General features: G+C 39.9%; 1 protein-coding gene across 1 annotated transcript in view; it reads left to right on the top strand.

Moving 5' to 3' along the window:
* Positions 1-19,085, top strand: part of LOC133536415 (voltage-dependent N-type calcium channel subunit alpha-1B-like) — a 446,201-nt gene that overhangs the window by 21,391 nt on the left and 405,725 nt on the right. Inside the window, exon 3 of the mRNA XM_061876915.1 lies at positions 2,273-2,412. Within this exon, the coding sequence (XP_061732899.1) occupies positions 2,273-2,412 (140 nt within the window). The remainder of the gene's footprint in view (positions 1-2,272; positions 2,413-19,085) is intronic.

Raw genomic sequence — 19,085 nt, 5'->3', positions numbered from 1 at the left:
TATATTTATATAGCGCTTTTCTCTAGTGACTCAAAGCGCTTTACATAGTGAAACCCAATATCTAAGTTACATTTAAACCAGTGTGGGTGGCACTGGGAGCAGGTGGGTAAAGTGTCTTGCCCAAGGACACAACGGCAGTGACTAGGATGGCGGAAGCGGGAATCGAACCTGCAACCCTCTAGTTGCTGGCACGGCCGCTCTACCAACCGAGCTATGCCGCCCCACTTTTCCACTTTGCATCAGTCCATCTTAGATTATCTCGGGCCCAGAGAAGCCGGCGGCGTTTCTGGATGTTGTTGATAAATGGCTTTCGCTTTGCATAGTAGAGCTTTAACTTGCACTTACAGATGTAGCGACGAACTGTATTTAGTGACAGTGGTTTTCTGAAGTGCTCCTGAGCCCATGTGGTGATATCCTTTAGAGATTGATGTCGGTTTTTGATACAGTGCCGTCTGAGGGATCGAAGGTCACATTCATTCAATGTTGGTTTCCGGCCATGCCGCTTACGTGGAGTGATTTCTCCAAATTCTCTGAACCTTTTGATGATATTATGAACCGTAGATGTTGAAATCCCTACATTACTTTCAATTGCACTTTGAGAAATGTTGTCCTTAAACTGTTTGAGTATTTGCTCACGCAGTTGTGGACAAAGGGGTGTACCTCGCCCCATCCTTTCTTGTGAAAGACTGAGCATTTTTTTGGAAGATATTTTTATACCCAATCTTGGCACCCACCTGTTCCCAATTAGCCTGCACACCTGTGGGATGTTCCAAATAAGTGTTTGATGAGCATTCCTCAACTATCAGTATTTATTGCCACCTTTCCCAACTTTTTTGTCATGTGTTGCTGGCATCAAATTCTAAAGTTAATGATTATTTGCAAAAAAAACAAAAAACAATGTTTATGAGTTTGAACATCAAATATGTTGTCTTTGTAGCATATTCAACTGAATATGGGTTGAAAATGATTTGCAAATCATTGTATTCCGTTTATATTTACATCGAACACAATTTCCAAACTCATATGGAAACGGGGTTTGGACTAGTAGTTCATTCAGCCATTTTTTTCTTCATTTAAAGCAGAAATATGTAGAACATGCTTAACAAAACCCTAAATCAGGGGTGACCAAAGTGCGGCCCGCTACACATTCTGCAAAAATTGCAAAATTCATAGTATTGAAAAATAAAAAATAAATAAAAATAAAAGTGGAATGAGGTGAAATCTAATGAGAAAAAGTGGCAATGTTGACACAAAGCTGCCATGCAGGCAGTTTTTTTTGTTCCTTTTGTCTTTATTTTCTTTTTTTTCCATTGCTCAAAAAAAAAAGGACAAATCTATGTTATAATGAATAATTACTTAAAAATGATCACTTTAAAATGTTTTATGTGGAAAAAATATTGCATATGTTGTGTGGTTGCCATATAAAAACATCAAAGTTTTGACAAAAGAGCATAAAAAAAAACAAAATAGTTGTTTAAAATTAAAATCGACAGATATATCGGAAGTTGATCTTGAAATTTAAGTGTTAAAACTAATAAATATTTATCCCTTTAGTAGGATTTTATTTAACTTTTCACTGTGATTAGTCAAAAATACTAAATAATTAAAATCAATGGTGTCCTGCATTATTTATCTTTGAGGCCTTAACTGCTAAATAAAATAACTCTCCTGAAGGAATCAATAAAGTATTATCTATCTATTTATCTAAATAGTATATGTTTCAGTTTAACTATAAAAACAAAGTTGTCTTTGACAGAAAAGGCATAAAACCTCATTTGTTTTACTTTATACCAACCTCAAGTCGATAAAGAGATTTACTGTAAGTAAATAATAATAAGAAAATAATAATTTGACTTATTTTTAACATTTTAGTGACTGAGACCCTCTCTGCTCCCCAGGAGCCATAAGGATAAAAAAACAAACAAACATATTTTGTTATGGTTTGAAAATGAAAAATATCAAAATGGCCCCCGCATGCTTAATTTTTTCCGTGTGCGGCCCCCTGTGGAAAAAGATTGGACACCCTCGCCCTAAATAAAGTGAAGCCACAAACTTTGAAGCGGGATTGGGAATTGTTTAAGTTCCACTAGTAATGGTCAAGTACAGCAGTCCTATGACATCATGCACATAAGGTCTGTCAAATACTAGACTGTGTTGCTCGTGGCTTCCTTCCAAGAACAGGACTTCATCTTTTTTTTTTAACTTGTCTTTCTTTCACTTTATGCTTCATTAACTGCTCTTTTACTCTGGTCCTCCCCTACACCCCTCGCAGGACGACACAGAGCCCTACTTTATCGGAATATTCTGTTTTGAGGCCGCCATTAAGATCATCGCCCTGGGCTTCGCGTTCCACAAAGGCTCCTACCTCCGCAATGGATGGAACGTAATGGACTTTGTGGTCGTTCTCACCGGGTAAGTCGTTTGCCCGCCGGGCGTCAGCTGTGGAAGGAATCAGAAGTGTGTGTTTGTGTGCGTGCGCATGTGTGTGCGAGTGTTTGTGCAATCACTTTTCTGACATTCAACAAGTAACAACAGCATGTGAAATTCAGTACACACAACATATTCATTGCTTTAATGCCAACATGTACAAATACAAACCCCGTTTCCATATGAGTTGGGAAATTGTGTTAGATGTAAATATAAACGGAATAAAATTATTTGAAAATCCTTCTCAACCCATATTCAGTTGAATGCACTACAAAGACAAGATATTTGATGTTCAAACTCATAAACATTGTTTTTTTTGGCAAATAATAATTAACTTAAAATTTCATGGCTGCAACACGTGCCAAAGTAGTTGGGAAAGGGCATGTTCACCACTGTGTTGCATCACCTTTTCCTTTAACAACGCTCAATAAATGTTTGGGAACTGAGGAAACTTATTGTTGAAGCTTTGAAAGTGGAATTCTTTCCCATTCTTGTTTTATGTAGAGCTTCAGTCCTTCAACAGTCCGGGGTCTCCGCTGTCGTATTTTACGCTTCATAATGCGCCACACATTTTCCATGGGAGACAGGTCTGGACTGCAGGCGGGCCAGGAAAGTACCCGCATTCTTTTTTTTTTTAATGAAGCCACGCTGTTGTAACACTTGCTAAATGTGGCTTGGCATTTTCTTGCTGAAATAAGCAGGGGCGTACATGAAAAAGACGGCGCTTATATAGCAGCATATGTTGTTCCAAAACCTGTATGTACCTTTTAGCATTAATGGTGCCTTCACAGATGTGTAAGTTACCCATGCCTTGGGCACTAATGCACCCCCATACCATCACAGATGCTGGCTTTTGAATTTTGCATCGATAACAGTCTGGATGGTTCGTTTCCCCTTTGGTCCGGATGACACGATGTCGAATATTTCCAAAAACAATTTCAAATGTGGACCACAGAGCACTTTTCCACTTTTCATCAGTCCATCTTAGATGATCTCGGGCCCAGAGAAGCCAGAGGCGTTTCTGGATGTTGTTGATAAACGGCTTTCGCTTTGCATAGTAAAGCTTTAACTTGCACTTACAGCATTCTTTAACTTTATCAGTATTTATTGCCACCTTTCCCAACTTCTTTGTCACGTGTTGCTGGCATCAAATTCTAAAGTTACTGATTATTTGCAAAAAAATTTTTTTTTATCAGTTTGAACATCAAATATGTTGTCTTTGTAGCATATTCAACTGAATATGGGTTGAAAATGATTTGCAAATCATTGTATTCTGTTTATATTTACATTTAACACAATTTCCCAACTCATATGGAAACGGGGTTTGTACATATGGAATATTTTCAGACTGATTCTTGGACAGATGAAGTTGTTTTTTTTCCCCCTTTTTGAGTGGCCATTATGTGGCTGCTTTGTGGGAAGCTCTCAGACTTGGGAATCTTTGGAGACTTTTGATGGTTAGTGCTTCCTGTGATCGGAAGGAAGTGATGACAAGGTTCTGATGAAGGAGTCGTCACGTTAATAGTTTGCGGTAACTACCAACGGTTACGTTTTGCCTCCATAGGAGAATGTTGTCATACACTGGCGGCAATTAGAGACGATGAAAGATGAAGAACAGAGAGGAGGCTCTAAAACTGGCTGCTCTGAACAGGGTAGTTTAGAGTAGGCCTGGGCGATATATCGATGTATTCGATAAATCGCGGGTTTGTCTCTGTGCGATATAGAAAATGACTATATCGAGATATTCGAGTATTCGTTCTCACGCAGTTGCTTTTAGCTGCGGGCATTACATTACAGGCTCTTCCCAATCTTGGTTGTCTCTGCTTCTCACATACGTATACGCCCTCGCGGAGCAGAGAGGTAGCAGCATGGGTAACATTAGCTGTGGTGCGAGTGGTAATATGAGACAAAAAAGGTGTGAGCCTGGTTACAAATGAAGGAAGAATTAATTCCCAAGAAAAACAGCACGGGGTCCATCGTCTGGCGATGGTTTGGCTTCAAGCTGGAGGATGTTGAACAGACAACCGTAATTTGTCAAGTGTGGGGCAAAAGCGTTGCTACAAAGTAGCAGCACGGCTAATATGTAGCATTGAAAAGTCACCCGCTAGAGAATGAAGAGTGCTTACTCCGCATGTCAACATCTCCATTCGCCGAGGCAACCATTTCCACATCAACACAGTATGAAAAAAAATAGTCAACAACAGAAGGAGATAACGTCCGCGGTAACATACCACATAGCGATTTGATTTCCTACTATGCAGCTCATTTTTATTTGACACTTATTTTAATATCTGGTGTGACATCATGCACAAAAGTGCACTCTATTTGTTTTAAACTATTGTAGTATTTTCCGTCCAAAGACAAAACCCAGTAACTGAATTTTGGTCAAAACTGAGCTGATAATAATTTTGGAGTTACTAGGCGATATGCTTTACATTAGTGTATGCGATATGGTAATTTGTTCCGTAAGTAGGCTGTTACGCGCATGGCAGGACCTAGCAACTAATGTAAAGCATATCACCTAGTAACTCCCAAATTATTATCAGCTCAGTTTTGACTAAAATTGAGTTACTGGGTTTTTGTCATGATCCGTGGTCTGGATCATGTTTAGTTTAGTTGTTTTCTGTTAGTTTGGACTCCCTTTGTTGTTTGTGCACCTTGTGAGTTAGTTTGGTCACCATGGTAACGAATTAATTTCACTTGCTGCGGGTTCCAGACGCACAGCTGTTTTTGTTCATTACTTTCCTATTCAAGCCTGCCTTGTCCCGTCAGTCGGTCTTGGTCCCTTGTTTGCGGTAAGCAACAATCACGTATGCTATTGTTGTTTCCAGAACCTGTGCTAGTGTTAGCATTAGCTTCCGTGCGTTCGGCACGCGTTTCTTTTGTGTATTTCGTCTGTTTTTGTACCAGTGTTTTTGTTATTAAATCATCTTACCTTTACGTTGTGTGTCCATGTTTGCACTGGAGAAACGATCCCGCAGTAAAATGCGACCCACATGTGACAGTTTTGTAGTGGTATTGCACTTTAATTTAGTGTTGTTTTGATATGTCATCTTAGTGACATCATGCACAAAAGTGCACTTTATTTGTTTTAAACTCTTGTAGTATTGTAGTACTATTGCACTTTAATTTAGTGTTGTTTTGATATGTCATCCTAGTGACATCATGCACAAAAGTGCACTTATAGCTAGTTTTAAAATCTCTGACAATCTTGCACTTTCTGTTTTGAAATGACAAGAATGTTTGTGCCACTGGTTAATAACTGTTTAATAAATACAGTTTTTCTAAATTGACTTAGTTTTGATTTTCCTATGTATGACGTTTGAAATGAGCATATATTAATGCAGTATGAACAAGAATGTTTTAATGTAGACACATAGAATCATCATACTGTTGTGATTATATGCATCAAGTGTTCATTCAAGGCTAAGGCAAAAATGTTTATAAACTCAGGAAATATGTCCCTGGACACAAGAGAACTTTGAATATGACCAATGTATGATCCTGTAACGATTTGGTATCAGATTGATACCCAAATTTGTGGTTTCATCCAAAACTAATGTAAAGTATCCAAACCGCAGAAGAATAAGTGATTATTACATTTTAACAGAAGTGTAGATAGAACATGTTTAAAGAGAAAGTAAGCAGATATTAACAGTAAATGAACAAGTGGATTAATAATTAATTTTCTACTACTTGTCTTTTATAATTTTGACAAAATAATAGAATGATAAATGACTTAATATGTTACTGCATATGTCTACAGCTAAATTAGGAGTCTTTGTTTGCTTACTTAACTTACTAAAAGACGAGTTGTCTCGTATGTTTACAATTTTAAGGACAAACTTGCAATAAACAACGTACGTTTAATGTACCGTAAGATTTTTTTGTTAAAATAAAGCCAGTAATGCCTTTTTTTTGTGGTCCCCTTTGTTTTGAAAAGTATCGAAATACATATTGGTACCGGGACACCACTAATTAAAACACAGTGTTACTGTTCAAAGTGTGTGTAATGTTACAGTGGCAATTTTTTTTTTAAATATACTTGGTTTTTAATGAATACTTAGGCCTACTACGCTAATGTATATTAATATTCATGCTTACTCAGTGGCCTAGTGGTGAGAGCAGTCAGTTGTGAGTTCAAACCCCGGCCGAGTCATACCAAAGACTATAAAAATGGGACCCGTTATCGCCGTGCTTGGCACTCAGCATCAAGGAGGTTGGAATTGGGGGTTAAATTACCACCTCTGATGCTCACTGCTCTCCTCACCTCCCAGGGCAGGGGTGTCAAAGTCAAATACAGAGTGGGCCAAAATTTTAATCTGAAAAAAGCCAAGGGTTGAACAAATGAACCTTTTAATAGGGACCCAAACAAGTTTTGCATTGAATATTGAACAACCAAGGCTTATATAACTTTATAGTGACATGCAAAATCCAGTTTCAAGTTCTAATAATAATAAAAAAAAATATCAATGGCATATCAAATAAAATTTAAATAAAAATTGAGTGCCTCTTTTCTATTTGCAGCCTTCTGAGGTAAATATCAAAATAAATTTTGTCCACAGGCTAATAATACATTTGAAAATAAAATAACAATAATGAATGAATCAAACATTCATTGAAGTAACAAGAGAAAGTGCACGAATACATTAATTATTGCTCAGTTTGCTACACTGATTTGCTTGAACAATGAATAACGAACAAGCAACAATTATACAACTTAATAGTGCAAAATCCACATACAAAAAACAAACGGAAAAAAAATAAATGGTCAAATAAATACAATTTAAATAAAACATTTAATGCCTATTTTCTATTTGCAGCCTTCTGAGGTAAATATCAACATTAAATTTTCCACAGGCTAATAAATCTTAAAATAAAAATAATAATGAGATGGGTGGGGTTGGTGGTGGGGGGCGGGTTTTGGTGGTAGTCAGTGCTGCAAGGGGTTCTGGGTATTTGTTCTCTTGTGTTTATGTTGTGTTACGGTGCGGATGTTCTCCCGAAATGTGTTAGTCATTCTTGTATGGGCTTCACGGTGACAGAGGGGTTAGTGCGTCTGCCTCACAATACAAAGTTCCTGCAGTCCTGGGTTCAAATCCAGGCTCGGGATCTTTCTGTGTGGAGTTTGCATGTTCTCCCCGTGAATGCGTGGGTTCCCTCCGGGTACTCCGGCTTCCTCCCACTTCCAAAGACATGCACCTGGGGATAGGTTAATTGGCAACACTTAATTGGCCCTAGTGTTTGAATGTGAGTTTGAGTGTTGTCTATCTGTGTTGGCCCTGCGATGAGGTGGCGACTTGTCCAGGGTGTACCGTGCCTTCCGCCCGATTGTAGCTGAGATAGGCGCCAGCGCCCCCCGCGACCCCAAAGGGAATACGCGGTAGAAAATAGATGGATGGATTCTTGTATGGTGTGGGTTCACAGTGTGGCGCATATTTGTAACAGTGTTAAAGTTTTTTATACGGCCACCCTCAGTCTGACCTGTATGGCTGTTGAGCAAGTATGCATGGCATTCACTTAAGTGTGTGTACAAGTCGCATATATCATGTGACTTGGCCGGCACGCTGTTTGTATGGAGTAAAAGCGGACGTGACAACATATTGTAGACAACGCTAAAGGCAGTGCCTTTATAGTACCGGCGGGCCAGCTCTAATGTTAATTTGATATTGCCTCAAGGGCCAAATTTGGCCTGCGGGCCAGATTTTGACACCCATGTCCCAGGGGGTTATCAAGGGTGATGAGTCAAATTCAGAGAATAATTTCTCCACACCTAGTGTGTGTGTGTAACAATCATTGGCACTTTATCTTTTAACTTATGTTGGTGCTGAGAGAACAAAGAAAGTTGAGAGTGCCAACTCTTTGATAAAGAAGTTGAGAAACACTATTAAATGCAAAAGTGGCTGTGAACGACTCCAGCCGTCACCGTGTGGGTTGCATGGACCATTTAGGAAGGACATCATGTCGAGCAGGTTTGACTCTTTTGGTTTTTCAATAAAGCTTTCTTCTGCGTCGATCGGGCCGTTTTTCAGCGCCTCCTCCTACGCTGCTCGTCTCGACCAGCTTTCCAGCTGCCGGTGACGTCGTCTTCCTCTGGGGCTCATTCTTCGATCGTTCGAGTTTTGTCGCTTCTGCTCTCCTGTGGACACTCCACCTCTCCTTTTCGCTCCTTCTCCCCTCTTAAACGTTGCGAGGAGATAGGCAGATTGAGAACCGGTGTGTGTGTGTCACGCACCTGATCTTGATTGTGGCGGCGTCGCTCCAGGCACGCCCCGCCTCTTTGTTCTGCTGCATACTCCGCCTCCTGGCCGCCATCTTGAGCCGGGCCAAAGCGTGTCCCACCCCGCCGTCGGCTCCGTCTCTCCACATTGGCAAAGTACGACGTGGTTTTCCCTTTCCTTTTTCCCCACCCATTGCTGTCTTCGCCAACAAGCGTGTATTATGTCGTATTGTAAGACGCTGCAGCGAGGCGATGAATAAATGACTCAATGAGATGAAATTGATGGTTCTAAGGTATTAATAACAATTATAGTCATACCAATAATAATAGCAATCCAGTCAGACTTGCTTGGTTACTGTTTAGTTTCAGGCATTGCTGCAATTAGCAGGCTGCTCTCCGAAACATAAACGAAAGCAGCATCTCCGCAAGCCTTTTTTTCAAACATGCCACCGACAATTCATGCAAAGGATTATGCATGTATCTCTTTTTCACGCATACACTTACAACATGCGCTCTCATGTCTGTCAACGTCGGCCCGATAAGTTCTCTCCTTCTCTATCAAACGCAGACAAACGTTGGGTCTCCACACACCGTTGCTGACACAGCTGGATTCAATGAACGGTTATATTGTGTCTTTCTTTGGTTGCCTGGCAACCGCAGTAGATAATGTACATCAGCGTGATCACTGCTTTGTGCTCGTGTGTGTGTGTGTGTGTGTGTGTTTGTCTGTGTGTGAGACATTACCTTCTGCTGGCTTGACACAGTCCTGTGGGATGGGTGGGGTGTTGTGGGTCAAAGGTATCTAAGCGAGTGAAATGAGTCACATGACCACATCTAGAGGCCTTCTTCTTATTGCAAGCTCTGATCCTGTAAGCATTGATGTGGGGGAAAAAAAAGTCCTTTATTAAAGGCCTACTGAAATGAGATGTTCTTATTTAAAGGGGAATAGCAGGTCCGTTCTATGGTTCATACTTGATAATTTCGCGATATTGCCATATTTTTGCTGAAAGGATTTAGTAGAGAACATCGACGATCAAGGTCGCAACTTTAGGTCGCTAATAAAAAAGCCCTGCCTGTACCGGAAGTATATGCGCGTGATGTCACAAGTTGCAGGGCTCCACACATATTCACATTGTTTATAATGGGAGCCACCAGCAGTAAGAGCAATTCGGGCCGAGAAAGCGACAATTTCCCCATTAATTTGAGCGAGGATGAAAGATTCGTGAATTAGGATACTGATAGTGAAGGACTAGAAAAAAAAAAAAAAGCGATGGCGGTGTGAGCGTTTCAGATGTAATTAGACACATTTACTAGGATAATTCTTGAAGATCCCTTTTCTGCTTATTGTTTTAATAGTGTTTTAGTGAGATTTTAAAGATTGTAAAGGCATACGTAGAGGTCGGATGGCTGCGGTGAACACGCAGTGTCTCAGAGAGAAGCCGAGGAGCCAAGCTCACAGCTGCCTTTATTGACAACTGCTGCAGGAGGAAGAATAATCCACCGATGTCTCCGGTAAGATATATATCACAATTTCTCCATCCAAAAACATGCTGGTTGACGTAGAGAAAACATGTTCGCTTGACCACTCTGCTTCACAACAAACAAAGAAGCACCGGCTGTGTCTCGGTACTAAAGGCAGCTGCAATCCACCGCTTTCCACCAACAGCATTGTTCTTTATAGTCTCCATTATTAAATGAATAAATTGCAAAAGATTCAGCAACACAGATGTCCAAAATACTGTGTAATTATGCGGTTAAAGCAGACGACTTTTAGCCATGTTTGGTGCAGCGCTAATATTTCCTGACAGTCCGTGACGTCACGCGTACGTGTCATCATTCCGCGACGTTTTCAACAAGAAACTTGCGGGAAATTTAAAATTGCAATTTAGTAAACTAAAAAGGCCGTATTGGCATGTGTTGCAATGTTAATATTTCATCATTGATATATAAACTATCAGACTGCGTGGTCGGGAGTAGTGGGTTTCAGTAGGCCTTTAATTTCATAACGTGATGTTCAGTGTCACTACAGTGTGTGGAAATTGGAGCTGAAGAGCAAACACAATGTCTATAAATGAGAATGTCCATGAAGCGAATATAATACAAATTGTGTTGTGATGACATCGCCATTACCCAATGAGTACTCAGTCAACTCGGTTTTATGGCGGTGATTGGGGCGGCATACCTCGGTTGGTAGAGTGGCCGTGCCAGCAACTTGAGGGTTGCAGGTTCGATTCCCGCTTGTGCCATCCTAGTCACTGCCGTTGTGTCTTTGGGCAAGACACTTTACCCACCTGTTCCCAGTGCCACCCACACTGGTTTAAATGTAACTTAGATATTGGGTGTCACTATGTAAAGTGCTTTGAGTCACTTGAGAAAAGCGCTATATAAATATAATTCACTTCACAAATTCACATTACCTCATGCCTTTTATTATTTGTCCGTACATTTTTGACGTTATCTGATTAGTAATCAAAGCAGTGTTGCGTCAGTAATATTAAAATCAAAGGAAAACATACAAGGGGATGGGTCAAATGCAGGGGACAAATTTCACCACACCCATGGTGTGTGTGACAATCATCGGTACTTTAACTTTAACAGAAGTGTAGGTAGAACCTACTAAAAGAGAAAGTAAGCAGATATTAACAGTAAATGAACAAGTGGATTAATAATCCATTTTTGCAGCTTGTCCCTCTTAATTTTGACAAAATAGAATGATAAACGACACAACATTTTACCGCATACACCGGCAGACAAATTAGGAGCCTTTATTTGCTTACTTACTACTAAAAGACAAGTTGTCTCATATGTTTACTATTTTATTTAAAGGCCTACTGAAACCCACTACTACCGACCACGCAGTCTGATAATTTATATATCAATGATGAAATATTAACATTGCAACACATGCCAATACGGCCGGTTTAGTTTACTAAATTACAATTTTAAATTTCCCGCGGAGTTTCCTGTTGAAAACATTGCGGAATGATGACGCGTGTTTGTGACGTTATTGTTTGGAGGGGACATATTAGCCAGCACCACTTGCGGCTAAAAGTCGTCTCTTTTCATCGCGCAATTACACAGTATTTTGGAAATCTGTGTTGCTGAATCTTTTGCAATTTGTTCAATTAATAATGGAGACGTCAAAGTAGAAAGATGGAGGTGGGAAGCTTAAGCCTTTAGCCACACAAACACACGGTGTTTCCTTGTTAAAAATTCCCGGAGGTGAAGCTTTACTGTGGATCAGAGCGGTCAAGCAAACATGGATCCCGACCACTTGTCAACCGGCAGGTTTCGGTGAGAAAATTGTGGTAAAAAGTCGCCTCTTACCGGAGATCAGCGGAGCTTGCGCCGTCCATAAAGCTGCCGTGACTTCCCTCAGAGACTGGCGTCAAGACACCCGTGGACACACCCCGCCGACTATCAGGTACTATTTAACTCACTAAAACACCAGCAACACATTAGAAAGATAAGGGGTTTCCCAGAATTATCCTAGTAAATGTGTCTAAAAACATCCGAATCGCTCCCAATGCAATCGCCTTTACTTTATTTATTTATTATTTTTTTCTCTAGTCTTTCACTATCAATATCCTCATCCACAAATCTTTCATCCTCGCTCAAATTAATGGGGAAATTGTTGCTTTCTCAGTCCGAATAGCTCTTGATGCTGGAGGCTCACATTATAAACAATGTGAGGATATGAGGAGCCCTCACATCGGTGACGTCATCGTCTGCTACTTCCGGTAAAGGCAGGGCTTTTTTATAAGCGACCAAAAGTTGTGAACTTTATCGTCGATGTTCTCTACTAAATCCTTTCAGCAAAAATATGGCAATATCGCAAAATGATCAAGTATGACACATAGAATGGACCTGCTATCCCCGTTTGAATAAGGAAATGTAATTTCAGCAAGCCTTTGAGGACTAAATTGTTCTTTGATTGCAATAAGAAACATATGTTTAATCTACGGTAAGATTTTATTTGTTAAAATAAAGCCAATAATGCCATTATTTTGCAGTTTACCGAAAAGTATCAAAATACATTTTTGTACCGGTACTAAAATATTGGTACCTGTCAGGTTCAAACACTGATGACATCTATTAAACAGACAAGAATCAAGGAATCATGCAGAGACAGAGTTCAATATTAGCTCATGAGGAGAACGCATGGAGTTGCACACTTAGTCACAGTCTCGCCCTACGCTCTAAGGTTCAGCTCCCGCGTCCCTCTATTTATTATTCAACATCACTGAAGCTGCCTCTAAAAGGAGTGGTCACATATATTATGCAAAGCTGGTCCAGTACGCACAATACCTGATGGAAAGTGGTGGGGGCCTGGTGATTTCGCCTTGTCTCCGCTTCGTCTGCATGCTGTCGTCTTATCTTCGTCGAGGTCTTTGAAGTCCTTGGCTGTTAGTGGCCTTGTGATTTTGCCTTTTCTCCGCTTCGTCTGCATGCTCTCGTCTTATCTTTGTCGAGGTCCTTGAAGTCCTTGGCTGTTAGTGGGCTAAAACAAAAGATTAAATCGGCGGCTGAGGCCACGCCTCAGACAAGACGTTTCGTCCTTGCACAGATACACAAGTCTAACTTGAGCACAATAGCTAATAACTATAGCAACAGACTTTAAGCATACTAAAGTTGTGTGATAATATATATACATGATTATTCCAACAGTACCGGGACAACACTACTTTGCGTACACGTAATATTATGCTGGATGTATATAAAGTACATACCATCATTCTTGTGGTACTCATTGGGATACATCTGGGACCTCGGTGACTAAATTTGGTGCCATCTTACGTGTGCTACTCTGACAATAAAGCGCTTCAATCCTTAAATTCTCAAAAGCATATTTCAGCCTTAAATGTAAGCTTTCAAACAACACCGTGTTTATGTTCGCCTTTTGTTTTATGAAATGACTCCTGACATATGGCAACCTCTGCCTGTTCTCTTGTTTGTGCCATTTTCCCATTCTGCGAATTGTATCCCATCTTCACATTTGCCTTTTGTTGAGCTTTCTTCTGTTTACGCGGATATATAGCACGCGCTTACTGAGTGGCGTGGAGCAGTTATAGTTGCCACGGCAACGTTGCACATAGGGTGGCAGGTTTGAAAAGGTTAACGGCAGCGGAAAACAAACAACGTGAATATGAACAAACGCGGCTTTCAATTTCAAAAGCATTTTTCACCAAGAAAACTCTTTGTTTATGTAAACAGTTGCACTGTTTTAGCATCCAATCAGTAGATTTTGTGGGATTTGGGGATTACTCTAATATTCACATTTTCTACTTTGTTTAATTTCTAACGACAACGCCTTAGAGCACAATGCCAGCACTTAGTCTTTAGGCTAACAATGTTTGTACTGCGAGCTAAGCCTAATGAAAGTGTCGCCGCAGGCAGTGGCAGACCTTTCATTTGTTCCGAGCAGCCATTACAAGCCCCTAATAAAATAAGCAAATGAACTATCGAATAAAGGCCTAATCAATAGTATGCAGCGCGAAACCAGCAATTAAAAATGCACGGATTTTTCTCCCTGAAACATTTGTAGCATTTTTTTTCCTAAATATGCTTAAAGGCCTACTGAAATGGGATTTTCTTATTCAAACGGGGATAGCAGGTCATACTTGATCATTTCGCGATATTGCCATATTTTTGCTGAAAGGATTTAGTAGAGAACATCGACGATAAAGTTCGCAACTTTTGGTCGCTAATAAAAAAGCCTTGCCTGTACCGAAAGTAGCAGGAGATATGCGCGTGACGTCACGGGTTGTGGAGCTCCTCACATCTGAACATTGTTTACAATCATGGCCACCAGCAGCAAGAGCGATTCGGACCAAAAAAGCGACGATTTCCCCATTCATTTGATCCGTGGATGAGGAAAGTGAGAGTGAAGGACTAGAAAGAAAAAAAAGACTGTACAGTGGGAGCGATTCAGATATTATTAGACAAATTTATTAGGATAATTCTGGAAAATCCCTTATTTGCTTATTGTGTTACTAGTGTTTTAGTGAGATTATATGGTCGTACCTGTACAACCTGAAGGTCGGCCCCTCACCTTTCTTCAGCACCAGTCGATGGGTGGTGGCGATGCCCATCTCTGCCCTTCGCAAGGGACCCTCTTCGAAACGCAATCTTTTGAAATTATCGCTGCATAATACACTGTACTTTGTGTGTGTGGTCCAATCCACCCGTGTTCCCTTGACCGCTCTGTTCTATAGTAAAGCTTCACCGTCATCTTTCGGGAATGTAAACAATGAAACACAGGCTGTGTTTGTGTTGCTAAAGGCGGCCGCAATACACCACTTCCCACTTACAGCTTTCTTCTTTGGTGTCTCCATTGTCCATTGAACAAATTGCAAAATATTCAGCAACACAGAAGTCCAGAATACTGTGGAATCATGCAATGAAAACAGACTACTTATAGCCGGTAGCAATTCTGCAACAAAATGTTCTCTACAATGCGTTACGTCACGCGCACGCGTCATCATACCGCGACGTTTCAGCCGGATACTTCAGCGCGAAATTTAAAATTGCAATTTAGTAAACTAAAAAGGCCGTATTGGCATGTGTTGCAATGTTAATATTTCATCATTGATATATAAACTATCAGACTGCGTGGTCGCTAGTAGTCGGTTTCAGTAGGCCTTTAAGTATCGTGTTTTCCGGACTATAAGGCGCACTTAGAATCCTTTTTTCCCCTCAAATCTCGAAAGTGCACTGCAAAAAGTCAGTGTTCAAAAACAAGAAAAAAAAATACAAAAATGAGTGGTATTTTACTTGAAATAAGAAAAATTATCTGCCAAAAGAACAAGAAAATTTGGCTTGTCAAGACTTTCCAAAACAAGTCAAATTAGCAAACCTTAATGGACCCAAAAACACCTTAAAATAAGTAAATTCTCACTAATAACAACTGTACTACTATATGAGTACGTATTTTCTATTGTTTCATTGGAAATAAAACAGCAAAGTCCATTCGGCTGTCATCTGTTTTAATTATGAGACACAATTGTGTCAAAGTCAGGATTTTTTTACATGCTTGAAATAAGAAATTATTACTTTAAAAAAGTAGTTTTATATTTGTGATTGTTGATGACACAGTTTTGCAACAGTTGATATTCTAGTTTCAAGCATGTTTTACTCAACATGGGTCATCAAATCTCAGCAACAAGCTGTCATATCTTACTGAGATCATTTAGGACCAAAACCCTTAAAACAAGTAAAACACTCGAACATAAAATCTTATGTATAACCGTGCAAGTCCCGGGATGCCCGAAATGTCCATAACACACCCAGCCGAGTCCTACGGGGAGGGTGGATAAAAGTTGGAAAAGTCGGCAAAAGTCCCAAAAATATTCAAAATACCTACCCAGGTTCGAGTCCCACAAGTCCCGCCGCCGGCTGGGATTACTCGAAATGTCCAAAACGTGCCCAGCAAAGTCCCACGGGAAGGCGGGGAGAAAATTGAGAAAAGTCAGTAAAATGTTCAAAAATCCCACCCGGGTTCGAGTGCCCCAAGTCTTAAGACATTTAGCACTCGAACCCGGGTGGGACTCGAACCTGGGTAGGTATTTAGAACATTTTTGGGACTTTTGCCGACTTTTCCAACTTTTATTCCACCCTCCCCGTGGGACTCGGCTGGGTGTGTTATGGACATCTTGGGCATCCCGGGACTTGCGCGGCCAGCGGCGGGACATGTGGGACTCGAACCTGGGTAGGTATTTTGAACATTTTTGGGGACTTTTGCCGACTTTTCTTAATTTTCTCTCCCACTTCCCGTGGGACTTTGCTGGGTGCGTTTTGGACATTTTTCGCATCCCGGGACTTGTGCGGCCGGCGGCGGGACTCGTGGGACTGTAACCCGGGGCGGTATTTTGGACAAAATTGGGACTTTTGAACATTTTGGCTAACTTTTCCCCTCTTCTTCCCCGCCTTCCTTTGAACCATTGCTGGGTGTGTTTTGGACATTTGGACAAAAATAGTTTCAAGCATGTTTTACTCAATATAGGTAATACAATGACGAGAACAAGCTGTAATATCTCACTGAGATCATTTAGGACCAAAACCCTTAAAACAAGTCAAACACTCTAACATAAAATCTGCTTAGTGAGAATAATTATCTTATCAGACAGAAAATAAGCAAATATTACCCTTATTTGAGATATTTCATCTTACTTAGATTTCAGTTTTTGCGGTGTGTGCTCTAATAACCCGGTGCGCCTAATGTAAGGAATAAGTTTGGTTGAGTTTATCCACCTCAATGCTTAGAAATTAGTTTGGTTGCGCTTACCCACCTCAATGCTTTAATACAGTGGTTGTTAACCTGGGTTCGATCGAACCCTAGGGGTTCGGTGAGGCAGCCTCAGGGGTTCGACCGGAGGTCAAAACACACCCGACTCATCATGTAAATAAAAACTTCTCCCTATCGGCGTATTATGGATACCCTCAATGTTCCCTCTAATTTTCCATCTGATTTACAAGTGTGTAATTGGTTGTGAGTTCATGCACTGTGTAGGTATTGTTCTTTGAACAAGGGATGTTTATTTTGTGCACCAGTAAAAAAAAAAAAACATATACCTTTGCCTTGAACTTAAGACAAAAAAATATATATATTTTTCACTAAAGAAGGGTTCTGTCAATGCGCATATGAAACTGATGGGGTTCGGTACCTCCAACAAGGTTGAGAACCACTACTTGAATAGCATTGGACGAGGTGAAAATGGTCTTAAATTGAAGATGTCAAGTAAGTCTGTCACTCTGTATGATCATGGCCAATTTTACTGATCATGTTTATTTTGATCACCCCATAAATGTCAGGCTTGGACAAAAGAATGAACTCAGATGCAGAGTAGAGATATATAGTCAGGCTTTTATTTTGACGGCACTTTCACCTCCAGAGTCAGATTAATACAATATCTACACATAACAAAAACGGTCGGCGAAAAAAGGCTCCAAAAACGGGAATAACCGAGAATCACTCCTAAAAGGAGGAAAATACAAAAACAAAGACGGACTATAATTTGCGCCGTATCTGCTATGAAACGTATTAACATAAAATGCTCCAACAGGAGAAAGAAAACAATGACTATGAAGATTTCTACATTTAATCTTAATCTAATAATGGTAAACAAAAAAATCACTAAAAAAATTTGAGGAAAGAAAGATTAGTAGGAAAAAAATAATAACTCATCACTTCGGTTGAAAAAAAACTTAATAACAAAATTCACTCTACTGGGGAGAAAAAGTCAAACTCAAAATTGCAGCGTGGGAATTCAGGATCCAGGAAATTAAGCGTGGGATCGAGGCAAGGCATGGAAGCGAGAAAGGCACGAAAACTCGAGACAATCTGCCGCAGAACAAAGGGAGGCATGGGCTAATATGACACATGAGGGTAATGGGAAACAGGTGTAAACAATCAGGGGTCAGGAATGACGTCAGATTGATGACACAAGAGGAAGGTCAAGTGATATGAAACAAGAGGAGTTGCTTTTTAAAATAAAACATGAAATTCACAAGACAAAAAAAACAAGATAAGACTTCCCTCAGCGCGGTGTGACAACTTACAAGTGAATGAAGGGCATTTGTAGTCAGCAACCATACATGTCACACTAAGGGTGGCCGTATAAACAATGCCAACACTGTCATAAACATATTGTGAAACCACACTAAACAACAATGACAAACACATTTCGGGAGAACATCTGCACCGTAGCCAACATAAACACAAAAGAACAAATACCCAGAATTCCCTGGGACGATACACTATTTTATTTGGTATATGTGTGACTAGTAGATGACAGTCAAACATAAGAGACAAGCCTCAAGTAAACAACATCAACATTTTAAATCTTCCATTGGAAATATAAAACATACACACGGAGCTCAAAAGTCCATCAAAATGTTTTAGTAGTACATGTTTTAGTGCCATTTTTAATATAAAGTGGTGTAAAGTTCTTGTTCTTAGTTTTTACATTTGTTTAGTTTTTGTGTACTGATGACTTTGTTTTGATCAATATTATATGCAATTAAAGAGAATAAAGAACTAGTTAAAATATTCCGTTGATATTGTTACGCCAGCAATTTTACAGTTAATACATGTGATCTATATCTGTTGATCTGTGTCAATGATAATCGGTATTGGATTAAGCAGCATAAATCAGAAAGTCAGTTTATGGTAATTTCAACGTTCCCTTAACAAAAAAAAAAGATAGTTTTATAAAAAAAGAAATGATGCCATCATCCAAACAAAATTAGGATTTTTATCCCCATCATTTACTATTATTTTTCTTATCCATTATGCAGCATTCTTTTGTGGTGAGATAAGCAGCCCTGATGCAAAAGTCTCATCAGTAATGTTCCACCAGAAGCAGTTAATTTCTCACAAAAAGTACACTTTGCTCCACTCCAGTAAAACACAGAAATGACAACACACAACTGAAAATGC

This window comes from Nerophis ophidion, linkage group LG17, assembly GCF_033978795.1.
Source record: "Nerophis ophidion isolate RoL-2023_Sa linkage group LG17, RoL_Noph_v1.0, whole genome shotgun sequence".
Lineage (NCBI taxonomy): Eukaryota > Metazoa > Chordata > Actinopteri > Syngnathiformes > Syngnathidae > Nerophis > Nerophis ophidion.
Note: the sequence above shows the minus strand (reverse complement) of the source record. Positions and strands in the feature narration are given on the sequence as shown.